Source organism: Macrotis lagotis, chromosome 2, assembly GCF_037893015.1.
Source record: "Macrotis lagotis isolate mMagLag1 chromosome 2, bilby.v1.9.chrom.fasta, whole genome shotgun sequence".
Taxonomy (NCBI): Eukaryota; Metazoa; Chordata; class Mammalia; order Peramelemorphia; family Peramelidae; genus Macrotis; species Macrotis lagotis.
The window spans coordinates 295,363,152-295,386,452 of NC_133659.1; the positions used below are offsets into that span (position 1 = coordinate 295,363,152).

The 23,301-nt window shown below is 34.3% G+C and overlaps 1 protein-coding gene across 3 annotated transcripts in view; it reads left to right on the forward strand.

Moving 5' to 3' along the window:
• The window catches only part of OTOGL (otogelin like), a 228,740-nt gene that overhangs the window by 132,999 nt on the left and 72,440 nt on the right, over positions 1–23,301 (forward strand). For all 3 annotated transcript variants that reach the window (XM_074226513.1, XM_074226511.1, XM_074226512.1), the window contains exons 32-37: positions 6,733–6,900; positions 8,949–9,227; positions 12,022–12,139; positions 17,746–17,825; positions 18,947–19,006; positions 22,920–22,990. In XM_074226513.1, the coding sequence (XP_074082614.1) occupies positions 6,733–6,900; positions 8,949–9,227; positions 12,022–12,139; positions 17,746–17,825; positions 18,947–19,006; positions 22,920–22,990 (776 nt within the window). The remainder of the gene's footprint in view (positions 1–6,732; positions 6,901–8,948; positions 9,228–12,021; positions 12,140–17,745; positions 17,826–18,946; positions 19,007–22,919; positions 22,991–23,301) is intronic.

Below are 23,301 nucleotides of genomic sequence, written 5' to 3' on the forward strand. Positions count from 1 at the left end.
AAAGCATTTCTCTTTACCATCCCTCCATTTTTCCACATTTCCACAACACTTCTATAATCTTTTTCTATGTAGAATCTTTCTCACTGCTACAATAATGATAAAGTTCTAAAAGTATATCCCTATTATTATCCATATAGAAAGTACAGTTTATCCTCAGTGAGTCTCATGATTTCTCTTTCATGTTTACCTTTTTCTAATTCTCTTCAGTCATATTTGAAAGTCAAATTTTCTATTCAGCCCTTATCTTTTTATTATGAATGTTTGGAATTCCTCTATTTCATTAAATGTTCTCCCCCCAAAGGATTATACTTAGTTTTGCTGTGTAGGTTATTCTTGGTTATAATCCTAATTCCTTTCCCTTCTGGAATTCTGCTCTTTTAACATGGAAGCCACAAAATCTTGTAATATCCTGACTGTGGCTTCATATTTGAATGATTTATTTTCTTTCTGCTTGAAATCTTTTCTTTTTGGCCTAGAAGCTCTGGAATTTGGCTGTAATATTCCTGAGAGTTTTCATTTTTGGATTTCTTTCAGGTGCTTACTACGGATTCTTTCAATTTCTATTTTCTCATTGGTTCCAGGATATCAGGACAGTTTTCCTTAATAGTCTCTTGATAAATGATTTTTATATTTTTCTTTGATCATGACATTCAGAAAATCCATTAATTTTTGCAGTCTTCTCAATCCATTTTCCAAGTCAATTGTTTTTCTATTGAGATATTTCACAATTTTTAAAAAATTAGGGGGTGGCTTGGTGGCACAGTGGATAGAACACCGACTGTGGAGTCAGGAGTACCTGAGTTCAAATCTGGTCTCAGACACTTAATAATTACCTAGCTGTGTGGCCTTGGGCGAGCCACTTAACCCCATTGCCTTGCAAAAAACCCGTAAAAAATTGGTCTTTGATCATTCTATTTTTTCTTGATATTTCATGGAGATAATAGCCTCTATTTATCTGATCCTCCTGTAAAAATAAATATTTAATCAATGAGTTTCTATACTTTTGGCCAATTCTACTTCTCCAGGAGTTATTTTCATCAGTATTTTTTTGTGCCCTCTTTTACAAGTTGTTAATTGCCTTTTTTATAATTTTCCCTTGCTTTTGTTTCTTTGCCAATTTTTTCCCTCTAACATTCTTTTGATTTTGAAAATCATCTTTGAGCTTTTCCAGGAATTTTTGTCAGGTTTGTGCCCAAGGCTTATTTTTCTATGAGGTTTCTTTGCTTGTAGATGTTCTAACTTTATTATTTTCTGAGTCTGTGTCTTGATCTTCGCTGTCAATACAATAGATTTTTTTTTATCATCAGGTTCCTTTTTTCTTTTCTTTTTTGCTCATTTCCCTAGTCTATTTATTGATTTGTAACTTTTGATAATGATATACTCTATTTCCAGTATGGGTCAAGGAGGGGCTTGTCTGAAATTTCAAAATTTTTTGTGCTACTCTTTGCAGAGCTAATTTTGGTATTTGGGACCCTTTTGGTGTTTTCAAGGTGGTACCATCTAGGAAGACATGTGGTCACTGTTCTCTTGATCTTTACTATGAAGGTCATAGTCTTTAACTAAGAAGAGCCCCTGATCCCTTGGGAGATAATACTGTTCCTCTCTTCACCCTTGAGATTGAAAAACACAAACTGTTCTTTCATTTCTCAGAACCATTAGAGCCAGAAGTAATATTTCTTGAATTGTTTCCACTCCTTGCTGAAAGTATTTTAATTTGTTCTTGAACTGTGATGCAGAAGTGGGTATAGGCAATGGAGTCCTCAAATAGTTGCACCTTAGGGCTCCCACTTCCTCTTGAATGGAAGTGTCTCTGTCTTTGAATTATGACCCAGAAAGGGGGTCTAGGCAATGGACTAACGAAACTGCTTCTGGTCTTGCGTTCTTTGTTAGCATAGGAGTTTTCTGTAATCTATTTCTTACCAATCACCAGATTTCCTTACCTTCACTGACTTGGGAACTTCCTAAACTATTGCTGCTTGTTTCCATCACCACTGATGTTTTATCCATATGAACTCTGGATCAATCTGTTCCACTAAGACACAGATCTCTTTCTGTCCTCCCACGTTGTCTTGGGATGGAAGAATGTTTCACTCTGACCGTTTTGGGGAATTCCACCACTCCAAAATTTGATCTGTGATCCTATTTTAAAGTTTTTAAGGGGAAGTTGGGAGAACTTGACTGAGTGCTTCTCTATTCTACTGTCTTGATTGAACTCCTGTAAGTCCCTTAATATGCTTTTCATTCATTTGTCCTTTAAAAGGATAGTTAGTGAACACCTAGAAAAGGAAGCTATGATAAAACCAGAATGGTTTTTTTTTTTTTATCAAGAATGTCCATGCTAACTGTGGGAAAAAAAGGTTTGGGCAACTTCTCTGGTGGACTTTTGATAAAGAAGGCAACTCACTCCAGAGACAGAGTCAATGGAATCTGAACACAGACTAAAGCACATTTTTTCTCTCTTTCACTGTTCTTGAGGTTTCTCATCTTCTTGGGGGGGGAGGGGTTTTATGTTTACTCTCATAACAAGATTATTGTAATAATATAAAATAAATAAACCAAAAATTGTGAACAAAAAATAATAAAAAAGATTGACAAACTATAAAAAAAAGAATGTCCATGCTAGATTAACCTTATGTAGCCTGTTGTATAGTAAGTACATAAAACATTTTTATTGAACTAAATTGAATTTTGAAAGAGTTATGAAATTGGTTGATAAGTATCTCTTAGGATTACACTCAAAAACTTCTAGGGTTCAGCTCTCTCATACATGAAGAAATCAAGACTCAGGAAACTCAAGACTTAATTTAGCCAACTTGCTCAAGATAGTATCAGGACTGAATTTGAACTCAAGGTTTTTGTTTTTTTCCCTCTCTTTTCCTTCTTTCCTTTAAACCATGCTGCCTCTTAAATCTCATGTAGTTATTATGAAAGAAGATAGACTATACAATACATGGATTCATAAATGGCTTACTGGTTATTCTCAATGAATAGTTACATATCTTCTTGGCAGGAGGTCTCAGAAGACTGCTCTAAAACTAATAAAAATTAACATTTTTATCAGTGACTTGGATAAAGGCAAAAGATGGCATAGTTATAAAATGTTCAAATGATACAAATATAGGAATGACAGTTAACACATTGTTTGACAGGATCAGAATGCCAGAACTTTTTGATAGATTATAGCACTCTACAACAATGAAGTTCAGTGATGAGAAGTGTGAAATATTACACTTTGTTTAAAACTTGATATCACAAGTACAAAATAGGGAGGCATGGTTGGATAGTGATTTCTCTGAAAAAGATGAGAGGGTTTAGTGACCTTAAATTCAAAGCTCAAAATGATTCAGGCAGAAAGAGATAATAAGCAAAAGCCTAATATAATCTTGAGGGGAGTTAGGAGAAGTTTAACTTGCAGAAATATGGAGGAGACAGTCCTTTTTGTCCCTGGAGCCCCCACTTGAGGTAGTTTATTTTCAGGGCACCACAGATTAGGAAATATATTGATAAACTGGGGAGTGTCCAGAGGAGAACAATTAGTCTGATGAAGCAACTTAAAGCCTAAATTATATGATGATTTGTTGAAGGAAATTGGGAAGTTGAGTTTAGAGAAGGTTCATGGGAGAAATATCAAATTGTGTTCAAGTATTTGAAGGACTATCATGGAAAGAAGGAATATGCTGATTATGTTGATCTATGAGGACAAAAGTAAGAAAATTCTTTGGAAGTTGCAAAAAAGCACATTTAGGCTCAGTATCAGGAAAAATGTATTAAAATTAGAGTCAGAAAAGCAATTTTCCTCAAGAGGTAATGTATTGTACATTGTGGAACTCTTTCAAGTAGAGATTATATTCCCATTCCTTGGTATGTAATAGATGGCATTTATTTTAGGATACGGATTGGACAAGATGCCCAATAAGTTACCTTCCAACTCTAAAATTCAGTGATTTTAAGAGTAGGGAGAGAATAGAAGGGTGCAGGATAGACTTTGAGTGATTCCCATCTTAGTGAGAGACATATGACTGATGATAGACTTGCAGGAGGAAAAAAGAAGAGCCCTGGAGAAATAAAGAAAAGAAGCCAAGGAACTATCTAGAAAGTCAGGATGGTAAACAGTGTCACAAAGTGCGCAATGGTCAAGTAGATTGAGACCTGGGAGGAATACTATTGAATTTTTATTTGAGACATTTTTTAGTTAAGTAGGGAAACTGAAAGTCAGAAAATAGGGTAATGAGAAGTGAGGGTTAGCTGAGGAAACAAAAACCACAAGAACAGACATTTTATAGCAGTTCATCTATGAAGAATAAGAGAAAGTTACATGATAATATTTTGAGAGATGGCAGAACCAACACAATGTTTGTTTCTGTTTAGTTGTTTTTATAGATAATGGAGTTTTGGACATTTTTATAGGTGGCATGAAAAGATTTAGTGGACAAAGAAGGCAGTCAGTGATCGAGGGGACAAGTACTTTCAGAAGACAGAATATTGTGAGAGCAAGCAGAGCCTTAGCCTCTGTAAAGGATGTGATCCATTTCTTCTTCAGAGACTAAAACAAAGGAAAGAAAAAATGAATCTGGCATTTGTTAAGTGATGTATGACAACCCCTGTGCCCAACCCTGTGATACAAACACCAGTAAAAAGAGAAACAGTCCTTGTCCTCAAAGAGTTTACATTCTAATGGAAGAAGATAATGTAGAAAGGAAGCTGAGCTCATTTCACCTCACCATTAAACCTGTCCAAAAATATTTATAGCAGCCCTGTTTGTAGTGGCAAAAATTAGAAATTAAGTGAATGTCCGTCAATTGGGGAATGGCCTAACAAACTGTGGTGTATGTATGTCATGGAACACTACTGTTCTACTAGAAACCAGGAGGGATGGGAATTCAGGGAAGCCTGGAAAGATTTGCATGAACTGATGCTGAGAGAGATGAGCAGAACCAGAAAAACATTGTACACCCTAACAGCAACATGGGGTGATGATCAACCCTGATGGACTTGCTATTCCTTTAGTGCAACAACCAGGAACAATTTTGAGCTATCTGCAATGGAAAATACCATCTATATCCAGAGACAGAATTATGGACTTTGAACAAAGACCAAAGACTATTACCATCAAATTAGAAAAAAAGCATTATATTATTATGTAATTTTACTATCTCATACTTTATTTTTCTTCCTTAAGGATATGATTTCTCCATCATCACATTCAACTGAGATCAATGTATATAACATGGAACCAATGTAAACACTAACAGAATGCCTTCTGTGGGGGTGGGGGTGGGGGGAGGGAAGCAAGAATGGGGGAAGAATTGTAAAACTCAAAATAAATAAACTATTTCTTAAACCCCCCCCCCCCCATTAAACCTGAAGTTACAGGATGCCTTTTGTTAGCTCCACCCCTAACAACGGAAAGTATGTGGTTGAATTCAGAAACACTTTCTCTGTGCTACTCAGCCTCTGTCATGGACATTAACCTTGGATATGGCCTTGTAGGTAGCTGTAATATTAGATAGTCTTTATTAATTTTTTCAGTCAAAATAGATTTTTTAAGTACATACAAATGTGGCATTCCCTCTGCAAAACACTGGAGTTAGAAAGGCAAAAATAGACTCTCTCCCTTCAAGAAGATTCCAGTGTAACTGGGAAATCAAAAAGGAAGCCCCCATATACAAACAAGCTTTGCAAGAATAATTGGAGATAGTGAAGAGAAGGAAGATACTAGGCAGTCTATGTAAATAAGACTTCTGTGAGACATGACATTACAGATGACCATAATATTTAAATGAGTGAACAGTATGGTGAGGCTTCATACAAAGGAATATTACAGATAGCCAAAACCAAAACCAACTGTGCCCCCCCCAAACCCTTAATGAATAAAAGAAAACTAAAATGAAAACCTGTTCAGTATTTAAAGAATTTGAATTAGTCATCTTTATTACAAGTCTAGCAATCCATCTACTATGTTAGCTAACTGATTAAGAGATTATTCAGTTTTCTGGAATGATTTTCAAGTAAACTAGAGTTTAGAGAATAGAGTTTTACTTTTTAGATTATATGAATGCATAACAGAATGTGGAAAGGAACTTTATGTGAGGATGGAGGGGACCTTGGAGTTACTTTGAGTAGTAGCCTCACCTAGAACTATTTTTACTGAAAAACAAAGTTGAAGGACACCTGAGTTTTTGGAAACCATGAAGATGCCTGAATATACATATCTTTGGATATTATGAAGCTGTTTAAGAAACCCTTAGGTATATTAGATAGAGAACTAATCACCAGGGAGAGTTGGGTTCAAGACATGTATCTGATACATACTGGTTGTATGTCCCTTGGCAAGTTTCTCAGATTCTCAGTGTTCTAGACCATAAGTGTGATATATATAATCCACATTGCCCATGCAACATGTAGAATTACAGAATCAAAACAAGAGACCTTAGATGTCTTCTTCTGCAATCTCTGATTTTAAGGATAAGGAAATAATTCCCAGCAAAGTTAACTCTATTTTTTCCAGTTGGGAACACATTATCTTTGGAATGAAGTTAACTATTTTTTTCCTCAGAGTAAATGTTATTTTTTTTAGAGTGAATTTAATTTGTCACAGTAAAAACACACTATTATACGAAGTACAATTCTGTATCTATTTTTTAAAAAAGCTAATTGGCAATATATTTAGTAGAATGGAAGAAATAAGTAAAACCAGTTATAAAAATTCATTCTTCTCTTTTATTTCATCAGGGCTTGGAGAAGGACCATATATATTGGCAAGCTATGGAAGCATTGGCACAGTTCTGGGAGCAAATATTACGAGCAGAAAAATTTTCCCTTTAAAAAGAACTAGTCCACATGATTTTGTGTTTTTTAGTTTCATGATAACTCCAGGACTTTTCAGAGAGAAAAAGTCATGTGAGTATGATTTTATAAAAAAAATCTTTGTTTTACATGGACATTAAGAAATGGTAAGGAAAATAATTTATTAAATTTTACTGTCAGACACTATCATGTTAAACATTTCACAAACATTTTCTCTTTTAATACTCAAAACAACCCTATAAATTAAGTATTATTCCTATTCTTATTCCTATTTTATAGTCAAAGGAGCTGAATCAGTCAGTGACTTTCCTAAATTCTTATAGTTAGTCAATGTCTTTAGTCTTCCTGACTTGAGACCCAAAAGACTATGTATTAATACCTAACTGCTTCTAGATAATCAAATTTCTCTTTTTTCCAGTTAAATGTTAATTTTTTGAGGGCAGGAATTATTTTGCTCTTGGATCCTCTAAATCTAATATTGTAAGAATTTAATAAGTGCTTTCTGTTTAAATTAGTATAAATATATCAATTCATAGGTATTTTTTCCCTAAAATAAGCCATATTGATCCAGAGGTAGATTTTGCATTCTCATGAAGAAAAATATTTTTATAAACTATTTTATGGTGAAAAGAAAAGAAAATGATATTAATTTGAATATGAATTGAAGATAAAATATTTGAATATTCAGAGGTGGAATCCTAGAGGTATTCTTTCTTCAAAAGCCTCATTCAGATAATCTATTCTCAGAATCTGAATGTTTAATATTGGATTTTAGAGAGATCCCCTTTTAAAGGCTTACATCAATTCATATTTTCAAGAGACTGTTCCAATGACATTTATAATCCTTAAATAAAAGCAATAAGAATTCATATATTGTCACTGAAAAAGACTTCTCTTTTATCTATGACTCATAAATTAGGGGGAAAAAAGAATATCCACTGGTGATTTGTCAGAAATGGAAAGTAGGTCAAATTGAGTTTTTTTCTTTAATTTAGTTGAAATGACTATATTTCTTTTTTTTCTCCTCCTTTTTTAATTGAGTCTTTTTTTTCAGTTTTTATGCACTGATACATATCTTCTATTGAAAAGTAAAGTAGGGGCAACTAGGTGGTACAGTGGATAGAGAACTGACCCTGGAGTCTGGAGGACCTGAGTTCAAATCTGACCCCAGACACTTAATAATTACCTAGCTGTGTGGCCTTGGGCAAGCTACTTAACCCAGTTTCCCTTGCAAAAAAAAAAAAAAAAAAGTAAAGTAACTAAACAGATGCCTGGGTAGGCTTTAACTACTCTTGTATTTATTTTCTAATTGATCAAACAATCAATAAATATTCTGTACCTACTATGTGTTAGGCTTTGCTAAATACTGGGAATACAAAAAACAGGAAAAGAAAGTTCCTGCTCTGAAGGAGCTTCCCAATATAATGAGGCAGACAAGAAGGGCTCCCAGCAGAATGACATTTCTAGATTTATTAAGGTAGAAAAATTTTGACAATCAAAAAAAAAGAAAGAAAAAAGAAAGAAAACATCAAGAAGAACAAAAGTCCCTCTATTTCCTAGAGTGACAATAAAAGTATTTCTGTAGTGTTTTTTTTGGGGGGGGGAAGGTATTACCATTTTTAAAATCAGATTTAAAACTTAGTAATAGCCTAACTATTTCTTCATTTTGCAAATAAAGACGTTGAACCTAGGGGGAATGAAGTCAAATTACTTAATTTAAGTAGATCTGGGATTTGAACTTAAGTCTTCTGATCCCCTAAACTGTAGTACGAGACACATAGGTGCAGCAGTTGGTGGACATACGAATACATCCAATTATTCTGGAAAGCAATTTGGACTTATGCACCAGTTACTGAATTCTGCATGCCCTTTGACCTAACTCTACCACTGCTAACTCTATAAACAAAGTAAATCCAAGAAAGAAGAAAAAGTAATTCATAAAAAAAAATATATGATTTCAGCAGCTTGGTTATGTGTCCATTGTTAATGATTTCATCTATCTTCTTTCTTTCTATCTCTCTTTTTCTCCTCCACTCCCCTCCCCTCCCCCTCCCCTCCCCTCTCTTCTCTCCTCTTTCTTATCTCTCTCCCTCCCTCCCTCCATCCCACCCCCTCTCTTTTTTCTTTTTCTTTTTTTGCAGCTTTGACACTGGTTTCCTTAGAATCTGCTGAGAGGCCAAACTACTTTCTCTTTGTCCACGAGGATGACTCCATTAGTTTGGAACAGTGGGAGGCAAATTCTGGTTTTCGCCGAAATGCTACATTTTTCCACCACCAGGGTCTATGGATTCCAGGTTACAGTGCCTTTGAACTACACAGCAAGAAAGGGTTTTTCATTATCTTTACTGATTCCACTGTAAAGGTCTCCAAATATGATGACTCTGAAGAGTTTAAGCATGCCAGTAGTTTTATCATGGAAGGTATGTTTTGTGTGTTTTCCAAGAAAACTGAGAATTTCTTTAATTCTACCCTAAATAGTAATAACAACATTTATTAAGTACCTACTGTATGTCAGAAACTATGGTAAGCATTTTGCATTATGTCATTTGATACACACAAAATCCCTGGGAGATAAATGTTGCTTTTATTCCCATTTTGTACATGAGGAAATATGAAAAATCGAGGTTAATTGAAACCTTCTGGGTCACATAGCTACTAAGTAGCTGAAGTTGGATTTAAACTCGAGGCCCAGCCCTCTATGCACTGTGCCACCTAGTAACCCCCATTAGACTGAGCCCCTTATGACCCCATGTTAAGCCCTGGGAATAAAAAGAAAGATTAAAAAAAAAAGCCAGGCACTTAACATGGTGTCTGGCACATAGAAGGTTATTATTAAATGTTCATTGACTGATCCTGTAAGGTATAGCTCCTCAACTCCTCCTTATAGCATTCTCACAGTTATGCTGATTCTGATTCCCATATGTCAGTAATGGTAGACTTTGTCAAAGTCTATACTCATTCCATGAATAGGTATGATGCCATTCTGATAATAGCAAACCAACTAGGGTTCTGTTCACTTCTTCCTTCAACCAGGATGGAGGCATTCCCATCCCACAGAGGCTACCTCTGTATTCCTGCAAAGGAAAAAAAAAGGAGCCACAACCATAATAAATTTGATGGTGGGGAAGAAAACAAATTATTAGGGAGAAAATCATGAATAGGATTAACCAAAGAAAAGAAAGAGATGATTTAGAAAATATCAGCAATTTGTGTCCCATATGTCTTCTTTCCCATCTCTAGAAAATAAAATTATTTCTACATATATAAAAAGTATTTTTTGATAGTAATATGAGAACAGACTTTTGCAATCTTTTTTTTTTTTGCAAACAGACTACATTTTCACAGCAATTGACTCAATGGTGGCAAGGAAGCAAAAGTTCAAGGCAATTAGAGTTTATTGATTTTTTTTTAAAAAGCTTGATAAAGCAAAATACAAGTTTATAAATTCCTCTCCAACAAGGTTTCTTTCATGCTTATTTTTAAATTATATGCAATTTCTTAACAGATGCAACACAGAAAAATTATTTCACACTTTTCTGATTCTTAATCAACAATGGAACTTTAAATAGAGAGATGTATGCTCACAAAGGAGGTTCTGTATTATCCTGGAAGATGTCCAGGCAAGAGTTCAGAGGGAAGAAAAATCATAGATTAAGAAGTTCAAGAGCGCTTGCCATCATGATGTACAAAACCTAGATGATATCCAAAGCCCCCCTTTTAAAGATGAGAAAATTGACTGTGAGGGTGTCTAAGTCATAGTACTGGTTGGTGACAGAGAAAGAATCTGAAGCTTTGCCATCTATCTCTTTAGCCAATGTTTTCCCAGTCTACCATGTTTCCTGGTAAGACACTCTATCCTCTTGTATGAAGGTGACATTGTATTCTTTACAGCTAGCCCCAAACCACTGTAGTCTCTTTGATAAAGTTCATGCCTACCTGAAAGAGTCCAAGCTGACAGTCCAAATATGAAAAAAAGAAGCAAATGAAGAATATTTCTTGTGCAGGTATACAGATGAATTGACAGCCCATTGAGCTAATCTATGGTTCCATATACCTTGAATAGACACTGCCCCAGAACAATGAACCAGGTCCAGAATTGAATAGGAGTAAGAAAGAGTGTGCATCTTGGAAACTGAATAGGACTTTAAATGACCCTAATCTATTTCTTGAAACAAAAATCATATTTCCTGGAGCAGTACAGTCTCTTGATTAGGCATATTCTACACTCACCAATTGATTAATGTACAGTAGTTATAAATAGGATCTAGATGATAGAATGCTACCTAATGATCTGTGATGATGTCTATGAGAAATGATGTTAAAAATGTCATTCAAGAAAAGAAGTAGGCTTATTATGAAACAAATGGAAGCCCTAGCAGAGGGACATCTGCCCAACTGCAGAAAGAGTATTTGCACATTGATAAAGGGGGTTTCTTATTGAGTTCTTATTTCTCTTAATTAATGAAATCACAGGTCCTGTATTAAAAAATACATGTGAATCAAAAACCTTAAAGGACCTTATTATCATTTTGGGGTTTCTCAGTTTATCAAAAACACTTCCAGGGACTTCTAATTCATGATTGAAAGTAGAAAGAAACTTACAAAACATATGAATTCCAGGAAATTAGTTTTCTGACTTAAAATTCTTGAATAGGTCACAAAGCAGGAATTTTAAACTTAAATGTTACTAAAATTTTAGGGAAGAGGACAAATTCAGTTGTTTACTAGAACTAGCTGAGACTGTCTATGATCCTCCTGGTTTGGAAAGGATTCCATCTTCATTGAGAGAAGATGTACAGCTATCAGACAGTAAAAAGTGAGATCAAATATGTATCAAGCAATGGATATTTATAATAAGCATTCAATACAAATAAGCATTCAACACAAATATCTTTTATTACTATAAAGCTACTCTGAAAACCCCATAATATAAATTCCAGCAATACAAAAACCACAGGAACTCAAAAGAATCAAAAAAACCTGCTGGGAATCATAGCCATACATAACCAAACTTAACTGTACTATTTTGATCCCTTTAGACTTAATATCCCTTATCTCTATACTTTTAAATTCTAAGGAGTTGATGTCCAAGGACTCTCAAGATTCTTGAAATCCATTTTATATTACATACTATCTATTTTTCAAAAGCATAAATTCTTTAAAATATTCAGTTTAACATTTTTGTTTGTGTTTTTTGTTTTTTTATTTTCCCAGAAATCCCAGCAGCAGTACCTTATAGAAGAATGTGTGAGTGGCGATATGAACCATGTGCTACGCCATGTTTTAAAACTTGTAGTGATCCTGAGGCACTTGCATGCAAATTTCTTCCACCGTAAGTAGTATTTCCTAGCTCACTAGACAATTTACATGATACATACATAAATTGTAGCTTTAGTTAATGTCATTTTTAGTGGTGAATAACTTTCCTTTAAATAGTGAATGTAAGAAAATTTAGGAGTGCAAACACTTGAAGGAAAAAAAAATAGAAAAAAATCTGACCTGACCTCATCTAATAGAGTAATAGTTTTTCTGACATCCCTGATAAAAGATTATTCAATTTTTTTATTGAATACAGTATGACATAGTGGATAGGGAGCTAAGTTTGGAGTCAGGAAAACTTTGGTTCAAATCCTGCTTACTATCTGTCAGCACTTGTGCAAGTCATTTAACACGTCAAAGACCTCAGTTTCTTCCTTTGTAAAATGAAGTGTTAAAGCTATGATCCAATAACATCCATTGACAAAATATTGACATTGACAATGTAGTCACAATATAACAAGACAGGTCATAGTATTGTACACTTGTTTGCCTTGAATAATAAGGGCTCTTAGTAGTCATTTAGTTCAATCCCCTCTTTTAAACTGAGTTTTAGAGAGTTTAAGTGATTTGCCCAAGGACATACAGGTAGTTAGTTGCAAAGCCAGGATTCAAGCTCAGGTTCCAACTTCAGAATTCTTTCCACTGCATCACATAGAGACAATTATATTTTTAAAGCATCTCTAATCTTTAGACTTTTCGTCTTTATATCATTCTATAACCCTTATCCTGACAATTTCCATCCACCAATCTTACTTCTAACCTTTTAATTTATGAAGAAGAAATGTACTACTTCATCCATGATGTAGTTCTTCAAGTGACTGAGGTCATTTAGCCTGTCTTCCCCTTTCCAAGCTAAGCATTCACAACTCCTTCCACTGTTAACCAAATAATATGTCTTCTGATTTCTAGTATCCCCTTCTACCAGCTACAGATGATTTATTTACTTCTTAAAATGCGGCAGCCAGAAACAATATTGTGTATTACAGTACTATACATGGTATAAATATTATAGTATAGATACTATATATCCTATATGTTATATGATGTTAGACAATATATGGTACTGCAGTTTATCCATGAATATTGTATCTATACATCATCTATTATTGTATATATCAAATCTGCATACAAGGCATAGCACTTTGCATTGCATAGATTTAAAGTCTATGTGTTATCTAGTATAATATTTGTAGAAAGGGATAATTGATAGACAACTTTGGATTCAAGAGGATCTGGGTTCAAGTTCTGATAATGACATATAATACCTGTGACCTTGAGTAAATTGCTTATTGCCTCAGGAACGCAGGCAACTTTGCAGGATGATACCTTATAGACAAATTATTGCTCTCCATTGTGGGAGGAAAGTCCACACCAGGAGTTATTTACGCTAATGATCTCACAGTTCAGATTATCCTACCTCTCGGTTTTGTTTTTTTGCAAGGTAATGGAATTAAGTGATTTGCTCAAAGTCACACAGATAAGTAAGTATTAAGTGTCTGAGGCTGGATTTGAACTCAGGGCCTCCTGACTCCAGTGTCAGTCCATTGCACCACCCAGCAGCCCCCAACCCTCAGTTCTTAACATCTACCACCACCACCACAAAATTACAATAAATTTTTGTCACCCTATGTTCTCTCACTTGATAGGTGCCCATTATGGAACAGATTGTCATATCATGTAGTTTATGATATGCGTAATAAAACATTACAAATATAATACATACTATCTAATGAATTTGGACCATGGTAGCAAAATGTAATTTCTCACTTATCAATGCCTCTCACTCCTATGGAACTCCTCACTTTTGTAATAAAGGTGGTGGGACCATCAAAAGGGGAATGGAAAGTTTTTAGAACTTCCTCTAAATAGGGCAACTAGATGGAATGGTGGGTAGAATGTTGCAACTGGAGTCAAGCAGATGCAAGTGCCAATGCACATTTAGATATTTAGTAGCTGTGAGACCTAGTAGCAAATCACACCTACTTCCCAGGTAAGGAAAAAATGAGATAATATTTGTAAGGTTTTTGCAAACATCAAAGCAATGTAAATACTAGATATTATTCTTATTAAAGTAAGGTCTGTGATGACTAACAAATTCCTAGAGGAAGCAAACCACATCAATGTTGACATTCTTGTTACACACAGAGTTACCATAAAGAAGAAATATCATTTTTGTTTATTCCAACTCCTAGCTCAGTATGTTGCACATGACCATTGTTTAAAAATGTTCATTGAGAAGAGAAGACAATTATTTGTACTAAACATTTAAGCCTACTATGCGTCAAGCTAATAAGTGTTTTTTATTATCTCACTTGAGCCTCACAACTCTGAAAAGTAGGTATGCTTAGTATATCCATTTAAATAGTTAAAGAAACTGAGGCAAAAAAGAGGTTAAGTGCCTTCCTTAGGGTCACACAGCAAGGAAGCATCTGAAGCTGGATTTGGACTCATGCCTTCCTGCATAGAGGTCCAGTGTTCCATCCATTGTGCCAGCTAGCTGTCTCATCCATCATTGAATTAATGAACATTTTAGTATTTGAAAAGATCTGAAATTTCTTAAGTTGGATACTTCAGGGCACAGACTTCAATATATCTACCTTTGTAGATGGATTAATAAATAGTGACTCAAAAAATTCATCATTTGATGACCAGACTGCTAGAGATGAACTTCCTTAACTAGAATGGCTTCTATAAGATAATTTACCTCTAGGAATTAATCCAAAAACTTAAAACTTAGTAGAACCTATAAGAGCAAGAATTGGTCCTCTATTAGGGTCTGGGAATGTATTCATCTTTTCATGAAATAGAGCTCTTGGGCATTTATTAAAATAAATAAACTGTTCACCAAGACTCAGTGATAGTATGTGGGCTCCACTTTTGTCAGCTATGTAGAAGATTGGTTTTTTCCCTTCCCTTTCATTTTTGAGATTGGCAGAATCTGAAGAAAATATTCTGGGGAACTTGATATACAGTCCAAATGAAAGTTGCCAAAGAAGCAGCTTATTTAATTGATCACCCTGCTCATTTCCAAAATAAAATGCTTAAGTTGCACATATAATTAAGAAAGAGCAAAAAGACTCCAGTAAAATCTGAAACCAAAATAAATTATTTTCTTTTGAGATTTTAAAAAAGGTTCCACCTGTGGGTTGAGTGACCCCTAGTGGTGATGATGATATTTGACCTTCATTTTGGAAGAAGACATCATGACTTGCAATGAATTGGATTTGAATAAAAACCTCACTTTCTCCTTCAGGGTCATCTGGGTCTAGTGGCCAGATATGAATCAGGACCACTGGTGATGGCCCTGGATCCAAGACAACTGGGCTTAAGTGACTTACAGATAGTAAGTGTCTGAGATCATATTTGAAGTCAGGTCCTCCTGATGTCAGGGCCAGTACTCTACCCACCGTGCCACCTAGCTGCCCGTAGTGATACTTTTAGTCTGAATATAGTCTCATTAGTTTCAGGGTAAAAAGTGATGGAAGATCAGAAATTTCAATGTGGCCAGAAGATATCTACTCTAATTCTCTTATTTTACAGATTAAAGAAGCTAAAGTCTAATAGCTTTCTTAAAGTTGAACACTTAATGAGTAGCACAGCATGGATTTGGTCCTTGATTTTAAACCCCAGATACATCTAATTTCCTTACTATCTCATGTTGCCTAACTTCATTGTAATCAATTAATCAGCTAATTGTAATTGCAAAATTTTGCATTTTTTAAAAGGCCTTTGAGATCATACGATAGGACTTCCTTATTAAATAGGAGAGGAAAATGGATAGAAATGAGAACTATATCTTTAGAGAGAGTATTAGTGTATTTCTATCTCAGTTTTATATCTATCTATAAATCGTATCTATCTATTGAGATCTCTATATATTGATAGATAAATGATAGCTAGAAAGATGGCTAGATAGCTAGAGATAGCTAGAGATACAGAGAGAGAAATCTCTCTATACATTCAGACGCAGTCTCTCTCCTGAGCTCAGTCGGTGCTGATATTACCAGTTGACAAATGGATATGTTCAATTGGAAATCCTCATGTTTTTATTATTGTTGTTGTTGGGGTGGGTAGTAGCCAGACCTGTGATTTCACTGGTCTTGGGAATTCCCCAGAAAGACAGTCTATCCCCCCTCAATGTAGATTGCCACCTTCTTTGCAATGTGCAGTCTTAAAGAGTTGCCAGGGGCACTAATCGCTTAAGGGTTGACTTCAGGGTTTTAGTCATCATGAGTAATTTTGCACTAAATATGTCAAAAACAGATTTCATTCCTTCCCTCCCAATCCACCTCTCTTCTAAACTTCCCTATTTCTATTGAGGATATCACAATTCTTCCAGTTACCCAGTTTTGCAATCTGGATTCCTTGATTTCTCAGTCTCATACATCCCCCAATTTTGCCAGTTTTGGAGAAATTGGTTTCCAAAAAGTTTCACACATTTGTCTCCTCTCTCCTCTCACACAGCACTACCCTAGTTCAGTCCCCAATAATGTCTAGTCTTGAGATGGCAATAGCTTCCTAACTGGCATCTCCATCTTCAGTCTCTCACTTCATCGTTTCCACCCAGCTGCCAAATTTCTGTTCCTAAAGCTCACTAATGAATATGTCACTTTCCTGATTTAAGAAGCTTCAGGAGTTCCTATTGTCTCTTTGAAAAATTGAAAATCCTTTTTTGCCATTTGAAGCACTTTAAAATTGAGGCCAGGCCACCTTTCCAGTTTTATTATACATCACTTTCCTCAATGACTCTCTGCTATTCCTGTGCATAACTTTTACATCTCTGCTATCTTTGCATTTGATTAGGCTGTCATGCTTGCAATTTTCTTCCTCCTGAAATCTGAGTTATTTTGTTTCATTTAAAGATCAACTAAAGTATCCCCCTCCTCCAATTACATTGTACTTACTCTATATACATTTAAAAAAAATAAATTTATTTATTTTTCCATCTAGATGTAAAGTTAGTTTTAATAATCATTATTGGTAAGGTTTTGAGCTCCATATTTTTCTCACTAAAAATTTAATATAGGTTATACATGCATAACTATGTTAAACTTATTTCCATATTGATCATGTTATGAAAGAAGAATTAGAATAAAAAGGGAAAATGTTACTTTGTATAATTTCATATATATATATATATATATATATATATATATATATATGTTATTTCTTCTTATAGAATATAAACTCCACAAGGGCAAAGACTTTCAGTTTTATTTCTCTAGTTCAAGCTGGAATTTGGAACTTAATAGATATTTTTGATTGACTTTTAAGATGTATGTGAGCAAGATTATTTTTTAATTGCATTATCATAATTAGCAATAAGGTGATTTAATAACACACAGGAATATGTTTAGAACATAATTCTCAACTGTTATACCATTTATTAGTGTGTGAATTTACATGAAGAGAATATGAAATGCAATTCTCCTGGAAGGGTGTAATACTTGTCTGAGTTTGACAAGATCCATAAAGGAAATTTTGGAAGATAATACCTTGGTTAAATAAATTACAGTGTTTGCACATAATAGCCATTTAATAAACACTTTTTTACTCATCATGATTTTATGTTTTTTATTTTATGAATGATTTCTTATACTTTTTAAATAATATTTAAAGGGTTGAAGGATGCTTGCCATATTGTCCTAAAAACATGATCCTTGATGAAGTCACACTTAAATGTGTATATCCTACAGACTGTGAGTATGTTTTATTATGTAGAAATCTTTGATTTTCTATGAAGTAGCTAATAAATTTCATATGATCAGTCATCTGCTATGGTTTCATCCTTTTCCTTTGATTCCATGTTTGTTATTTATTCATGTTCATTATACCATTTCTTATCACTACTCCATCCTGATGCATATTTTGATCCCTAGGAACCTCTCAGGTTTATTCTAAAGGTTTCAAGAATCCTGTGTACACAGTCTCCTGATCTTTAGCTTCTAAAAATAGAAGCAACAAGGCAATATAATTTTTAAAAATAGCAGACATACCTCTGCATGTTGAGCTGCAGCATGTATGGCCCAACAAAGAACACTGGACTTGGTTGTGTTTAATTTGTCATATTTGTTCATATTGTTTCTTCTGATCAAATGAAAGCTCTAGCTCATAGCTGTCATTTAAGAAATATTTTTGGATTTAATTCAATTGACTCACTCGCAATGTGGAAGATGAATCCAAATCTTGCTTTACTGAAACCTCTTTGACTTTGATCTCTTTGCTTGTAAAGTGGGTAGAATAGCAGCACCTACTTTATGAAGTTTTGTGAAGCACTGGTTTCAAATTCAGATGAACTGGATTCAAACCCACTTCTGATAATGCAGCATGTCCCAAAAGTCTTAGTGTAATTTTAAGCCACTAAAACCTTTGGAACGACCTGCATGAATTTGAGCCATTATAAAATGGTTTCCTCATATATTTCTTCCTATTTTTAAATATATGTAGTAACTGTTACATTGTTATCTAATATAAATGTTATGTAAATATATTTGTTATATATTAATAATTAATTATCATAAATGATTATATTTAGCCATAAGAAATAACTTGAAGTAAATATAAATATATTAGGAATAAATAACAAATACAAAATCATTTAAAAGATTATCATATTGATAGATACAACCTTTATTTTCTTAATTAGAGGATATTATAATCCACTCACCTTCATGTTGGGTTCATTGATGTCTTTTGAAGTTAGAAGGGATCCCCATGCTTAAATAAGGTTGGAATCTTCTGTACTGTTTGCATTGTGGTAAACATATCTCACAGAAATATGATTTTAAAAAAAGCTTTTTTTTTCTTTGATTCTTGATAGGCATACCTGTGCCAGTTACAGAAGCTGTAATAGTCAAGCCTCCGAAGCCAGGGGAAACAGGTATTACTTGCAGCAACAACATTAAAAGTCACATTACACAGTCTTAGAATTGGAACCATTGTATTATTAAGTACTATTGCATCAACTATCCCATGTATCATTTCCTGCAACTACCCCCCATTAGCTTTGATAATGAGAAAAAAGGCTGTTGACAAGGTTCTTATTAAGAAAAGCTATTCTGCCCAGAATAAAAGAGGTCAAATGTGGAAAATTCTTTGTGAGCATACTATTAAAATGTGGACAATCTGTTGCACAGCGGGAAGAGCACTGGCTTTGGAGTCAGAGGATGCATCTTTTATCCCATGGAGTGATTTGGGGCAAGTCCCTTAACATTTCTAGGCCTTAGTTTACTCATTTGAAAAATATGCTTCCTCATTTGTCAAGTGAGATTACGTAGCCTCTGGGGGGGCTACGTTCTGGCTTCAATTTGTGGTTTCAAGACATAGTGCTCTCAGATCACCTCTGTTACCAATTTTAATTATTCCACCCATTAAGGATGGGGACACTAGTAGCCCTCTTTGTCTACAGCATTTCTTCAGATTTGGCTTCCTTTCTCTTGATGAAAATCTTTGAACCGTCCCTTATTATTAATATTATTCTCCTAGCTATTATTTGAAATCCACAAGCAGAAGAAAACCCAAGCAACAGCAAGATAGGCTCATAAGATAATATGGACAACCAAGGGATGGACTGAAAGCTCACAATTCTAAGGAGAATTTTAAGGAAGTCTCCCCTCCCTTCCCCTCCCCTCCCCTCCCCAGCACATTAAATGGAATTCCTGTGACAAATTTAGAGTCACACAGGACTGTGGTTGGCATCCTGGAGCCTGCAACTAAGTAGGTAGCCTGTGACTAAGATTCCTTGTTTACTACTTTTATCCTTACCTTCCAGACAAATAGTAATGCTTTCAAGTTCTTGAAGTTCTGGTTTTCTATTTTTGAGTTATTCAAAGATATGTGTGATTCACATTGAATCTTCATCTGCTTATAATTCTAATACTGGGGTATGTGGCATGTTCAGGGAATACTAGTACTAAAGGGTTCAGTAAGCCCTTTTCTGGGCTATTCATCCACCTTTTTGGGAGGGGCAAGGTAATGGGGTTAAGTGACTTGCCTAAGGTCACACAGTTAAGTATTAAGTGTCTTGGGCTGGATTTGAACTCAGGTTCTCCTGACTCCAGGGTTGGTGCTCTATCCACTGTGCCACCTAGGTAACCTGTTCACCCACCTTTGCTTTCCACCTTCAGCCAACTCCTAACTGCGGGTCCCAGGAAAACCATTTTGACAGATGGGTCAAACCAGTTTGAGGGTTTACTCACAGGTCACAAACCTGTAGGTGAATTAGGAGATTGCTTACTCCAAGCATGTGAAATCTCCCCACTGGTAGAATGGGTGGATGAGGATGATAATATTATGTTGCAATGGTCATGATAGTTGCTGATAACAGGTGCCGAGGAGTACTGAGCGTTTGATCAGATATCAAAGACCTCAACATCATCCACCGCATCCCTGGCCATTGCCAGTTGTCCTGACTTTTTTCCTGTCACTGGACAGTGAGTGAGACTGACAACTTTGTCCAATTCTGTCTCACTTATATCCAATTTACTCATGAGTCAATAAATCATCCTGTGATATCATTGGTCCTCTTGCAGTCACCAGAGCTTAGAACATCTTTATTTCTTCTAATTACTTTTAACCTTTTGAAGGATAGTTTGCAATAACAGTCTAAGAAAAGATGTTTTCCATGAAAGATCCCTTAATTTCTATGATAGATTTTATTATTATTAAGCAATCTGTCTATCTATCTATTTATCTACTTATTTTTCCAACTATTTTTAAAAATATAAATCTGGCTATAAAGTGAATATCTATAAAGTGAATCTCATTTTCACATGAACTTTCAAGTAGTCTCACAAGAGAATAAAGTTTGAGAATAGTCAGTAGAATGAGTACTCGATTTCAAGTCAGGGGACATTGGTTTGATTCCTGGTTCTGTTGCTTTTAAAACCAAATGGCCTTGCAAGTCACTTAAATTCTATGTCCTTCAGTTTACCTATCTGTAAAATAAGAGAATTGGAATTGATCAGCAGTTCTTGACATGGGTTCTCTGGATCCCTAAGGAGTTTGTGTATAATTTCAGAGTGAATTTGGATGGGAAAATTATATATTTGCTTAAATATCATTGGTTTCCTTTATAATTCTAGATATTTCATTTTATGCATTTAAAAATATAATACAGAGATGGGGCAAAAGAGTCCATTATATAAATGAAAAGGTTAAGACTTCTGAGTCAGATGATTAAGGTCTCTTTTAGCTCTCAGTTCTATTAATTAAGGGGATAGTAATCTAATAGCTTGCTATGTACAAGTAATTTTCTGTCTCATGATTGTATTCAGTTACACTTACAGAACTTTGCAGCTTTTAATTAACCTTGGGCCCTCTTCCTTTCTCCTCTCCATACTATTACACACACCAAGTGTGATTTTTACTTTTTAAAAAATTTCTATACCATCAGTATTTTCCCTTATTCAACACTGGGATTTCTTGGAATTTTTCCTTTTTCTTTTCTTTCCTTTAATTTTCTTTTCTTCTCTTTTCTCTTTTTTTTTCTTTTTTGTTATTGTTGAACTTAATCTTGTCATAAAAGGAGACTTTATAGATATTCATTTTATAGAAAGATTTGTATTTTTTAAAAATAGATAGGTAGATAAATTGATTAATAATCTATGGTAGAAATTATCTCTTTCATGACAATATGGGGTCTTCAATGACAATATGGTGTCTACAGGTATTCCTTGTTTTGATAGAATTTACCAATTACAACATGATTTCCTTTTCCAGAGCCTTAACCTTGAGCTGGCATTATTATAGTTATTATGAGATGACAGTATCTTTTAGCCAATAATAAAGTGTTTCAATAAGTCACATTAAACTCTTAGAAGAAAGTGAGAAAGAATGTTCCAAGAATTTTAAACCATTTATCATGGATTTTGAGGAAATAAATCAATCCCTGTCCTACTTTTATGACAAGAATATGTTCAACAATAACAAAAAGAAAGGAAGGAAGGAAGGAAGGAAGGAAGGAAGAAAGAAAGAAAGAAAGAAAGAAAGAAAGAAGGAAAGAAAGAAAGAAGGAAAGAAAGAAAGAAAGAAAGAAAGAAAGAAAGAAAGAAAAGAAAGAAGGAAAGAAAGAAAGAAAGAAAGAAAGAAAGAAAGAAAGAAAGAAAGAAAGAAAAAGAAAGAATAATCAAGAGATTTTTGTCTTAAATAAGGGAAAACACTGATGGTACAGAAACACATGTTAAATGGTTTAAAACTCAGAACTTTCTCACTATCTTCTAGGAGTTTAATGTGAATGATTGAAACACTTTATAATTGATTAAAAGATACTATCCTCTAATAATAATTATAATATTTCTACCTCAAGGTTAAGACTCTGTATATATTTCCCTTATTTACTCTGAAGTTGGTTGTTTATCCAATCTTGAGCAATTTGAAGATACCGCCAATGATTACAAGTTAGAAGTTGTTGGAGATATCATGGGAAAATATTTCACAGTTTTGTTATCTACATAAAGCTTGTCTACATAAAGTTGTCTCTCTAAAAATATCCAAAATACCATTTCGTGACCACTTAGATCATAACCCCAATCATGAGACTGCTAATAAACACTTCATTAATAACAAGATTCCTATATGTATTTCAGAAATGACCACGGAATATTCCAGAAAATTCACTGAAAGAATTGTCAGACTTAGGATATTTATTTAGAAATGTCTCAAAATCCAAATTTGAAACCGCTAAAGGGTCTTTTGGGATACTATTGACATTATCAACTACCTAGACAATTTCTTTTAACTGTCAGATTCCTTGACTGCAATGGGAATAATAATTTGATCCATGTTCTCTACAGAGGCTCCATCTGCATATGTTCCATCTGAGTGCCCAGAAGAAGGGGCACCTACTCCTGCTTCAGATTGTGTGGTAATAATATCTTAACTAGCTATTAATAACTAGTGGTAGTGGCAGTTAATAAAAACTATTGGTAATAATGTAATAATAACATTAACTAGTTAAAAATTATCTTTGTTATTGAACTCATATTTCTGTTTCGATATTGGTTTTGTTGAAGCCCTGGTGTCTTCTTTTAAAAATAAAGTTTTATTAAAAAGCTAGAGATTGGATCTAGTATAATGAAAATTAAACTTGTTTAGTAACTAATCATATTTAAACTAATTTCAATGCATGTAATATTATAACAGGGTAGGAGTTATCTTTTGTTCAATTTGTCCTTG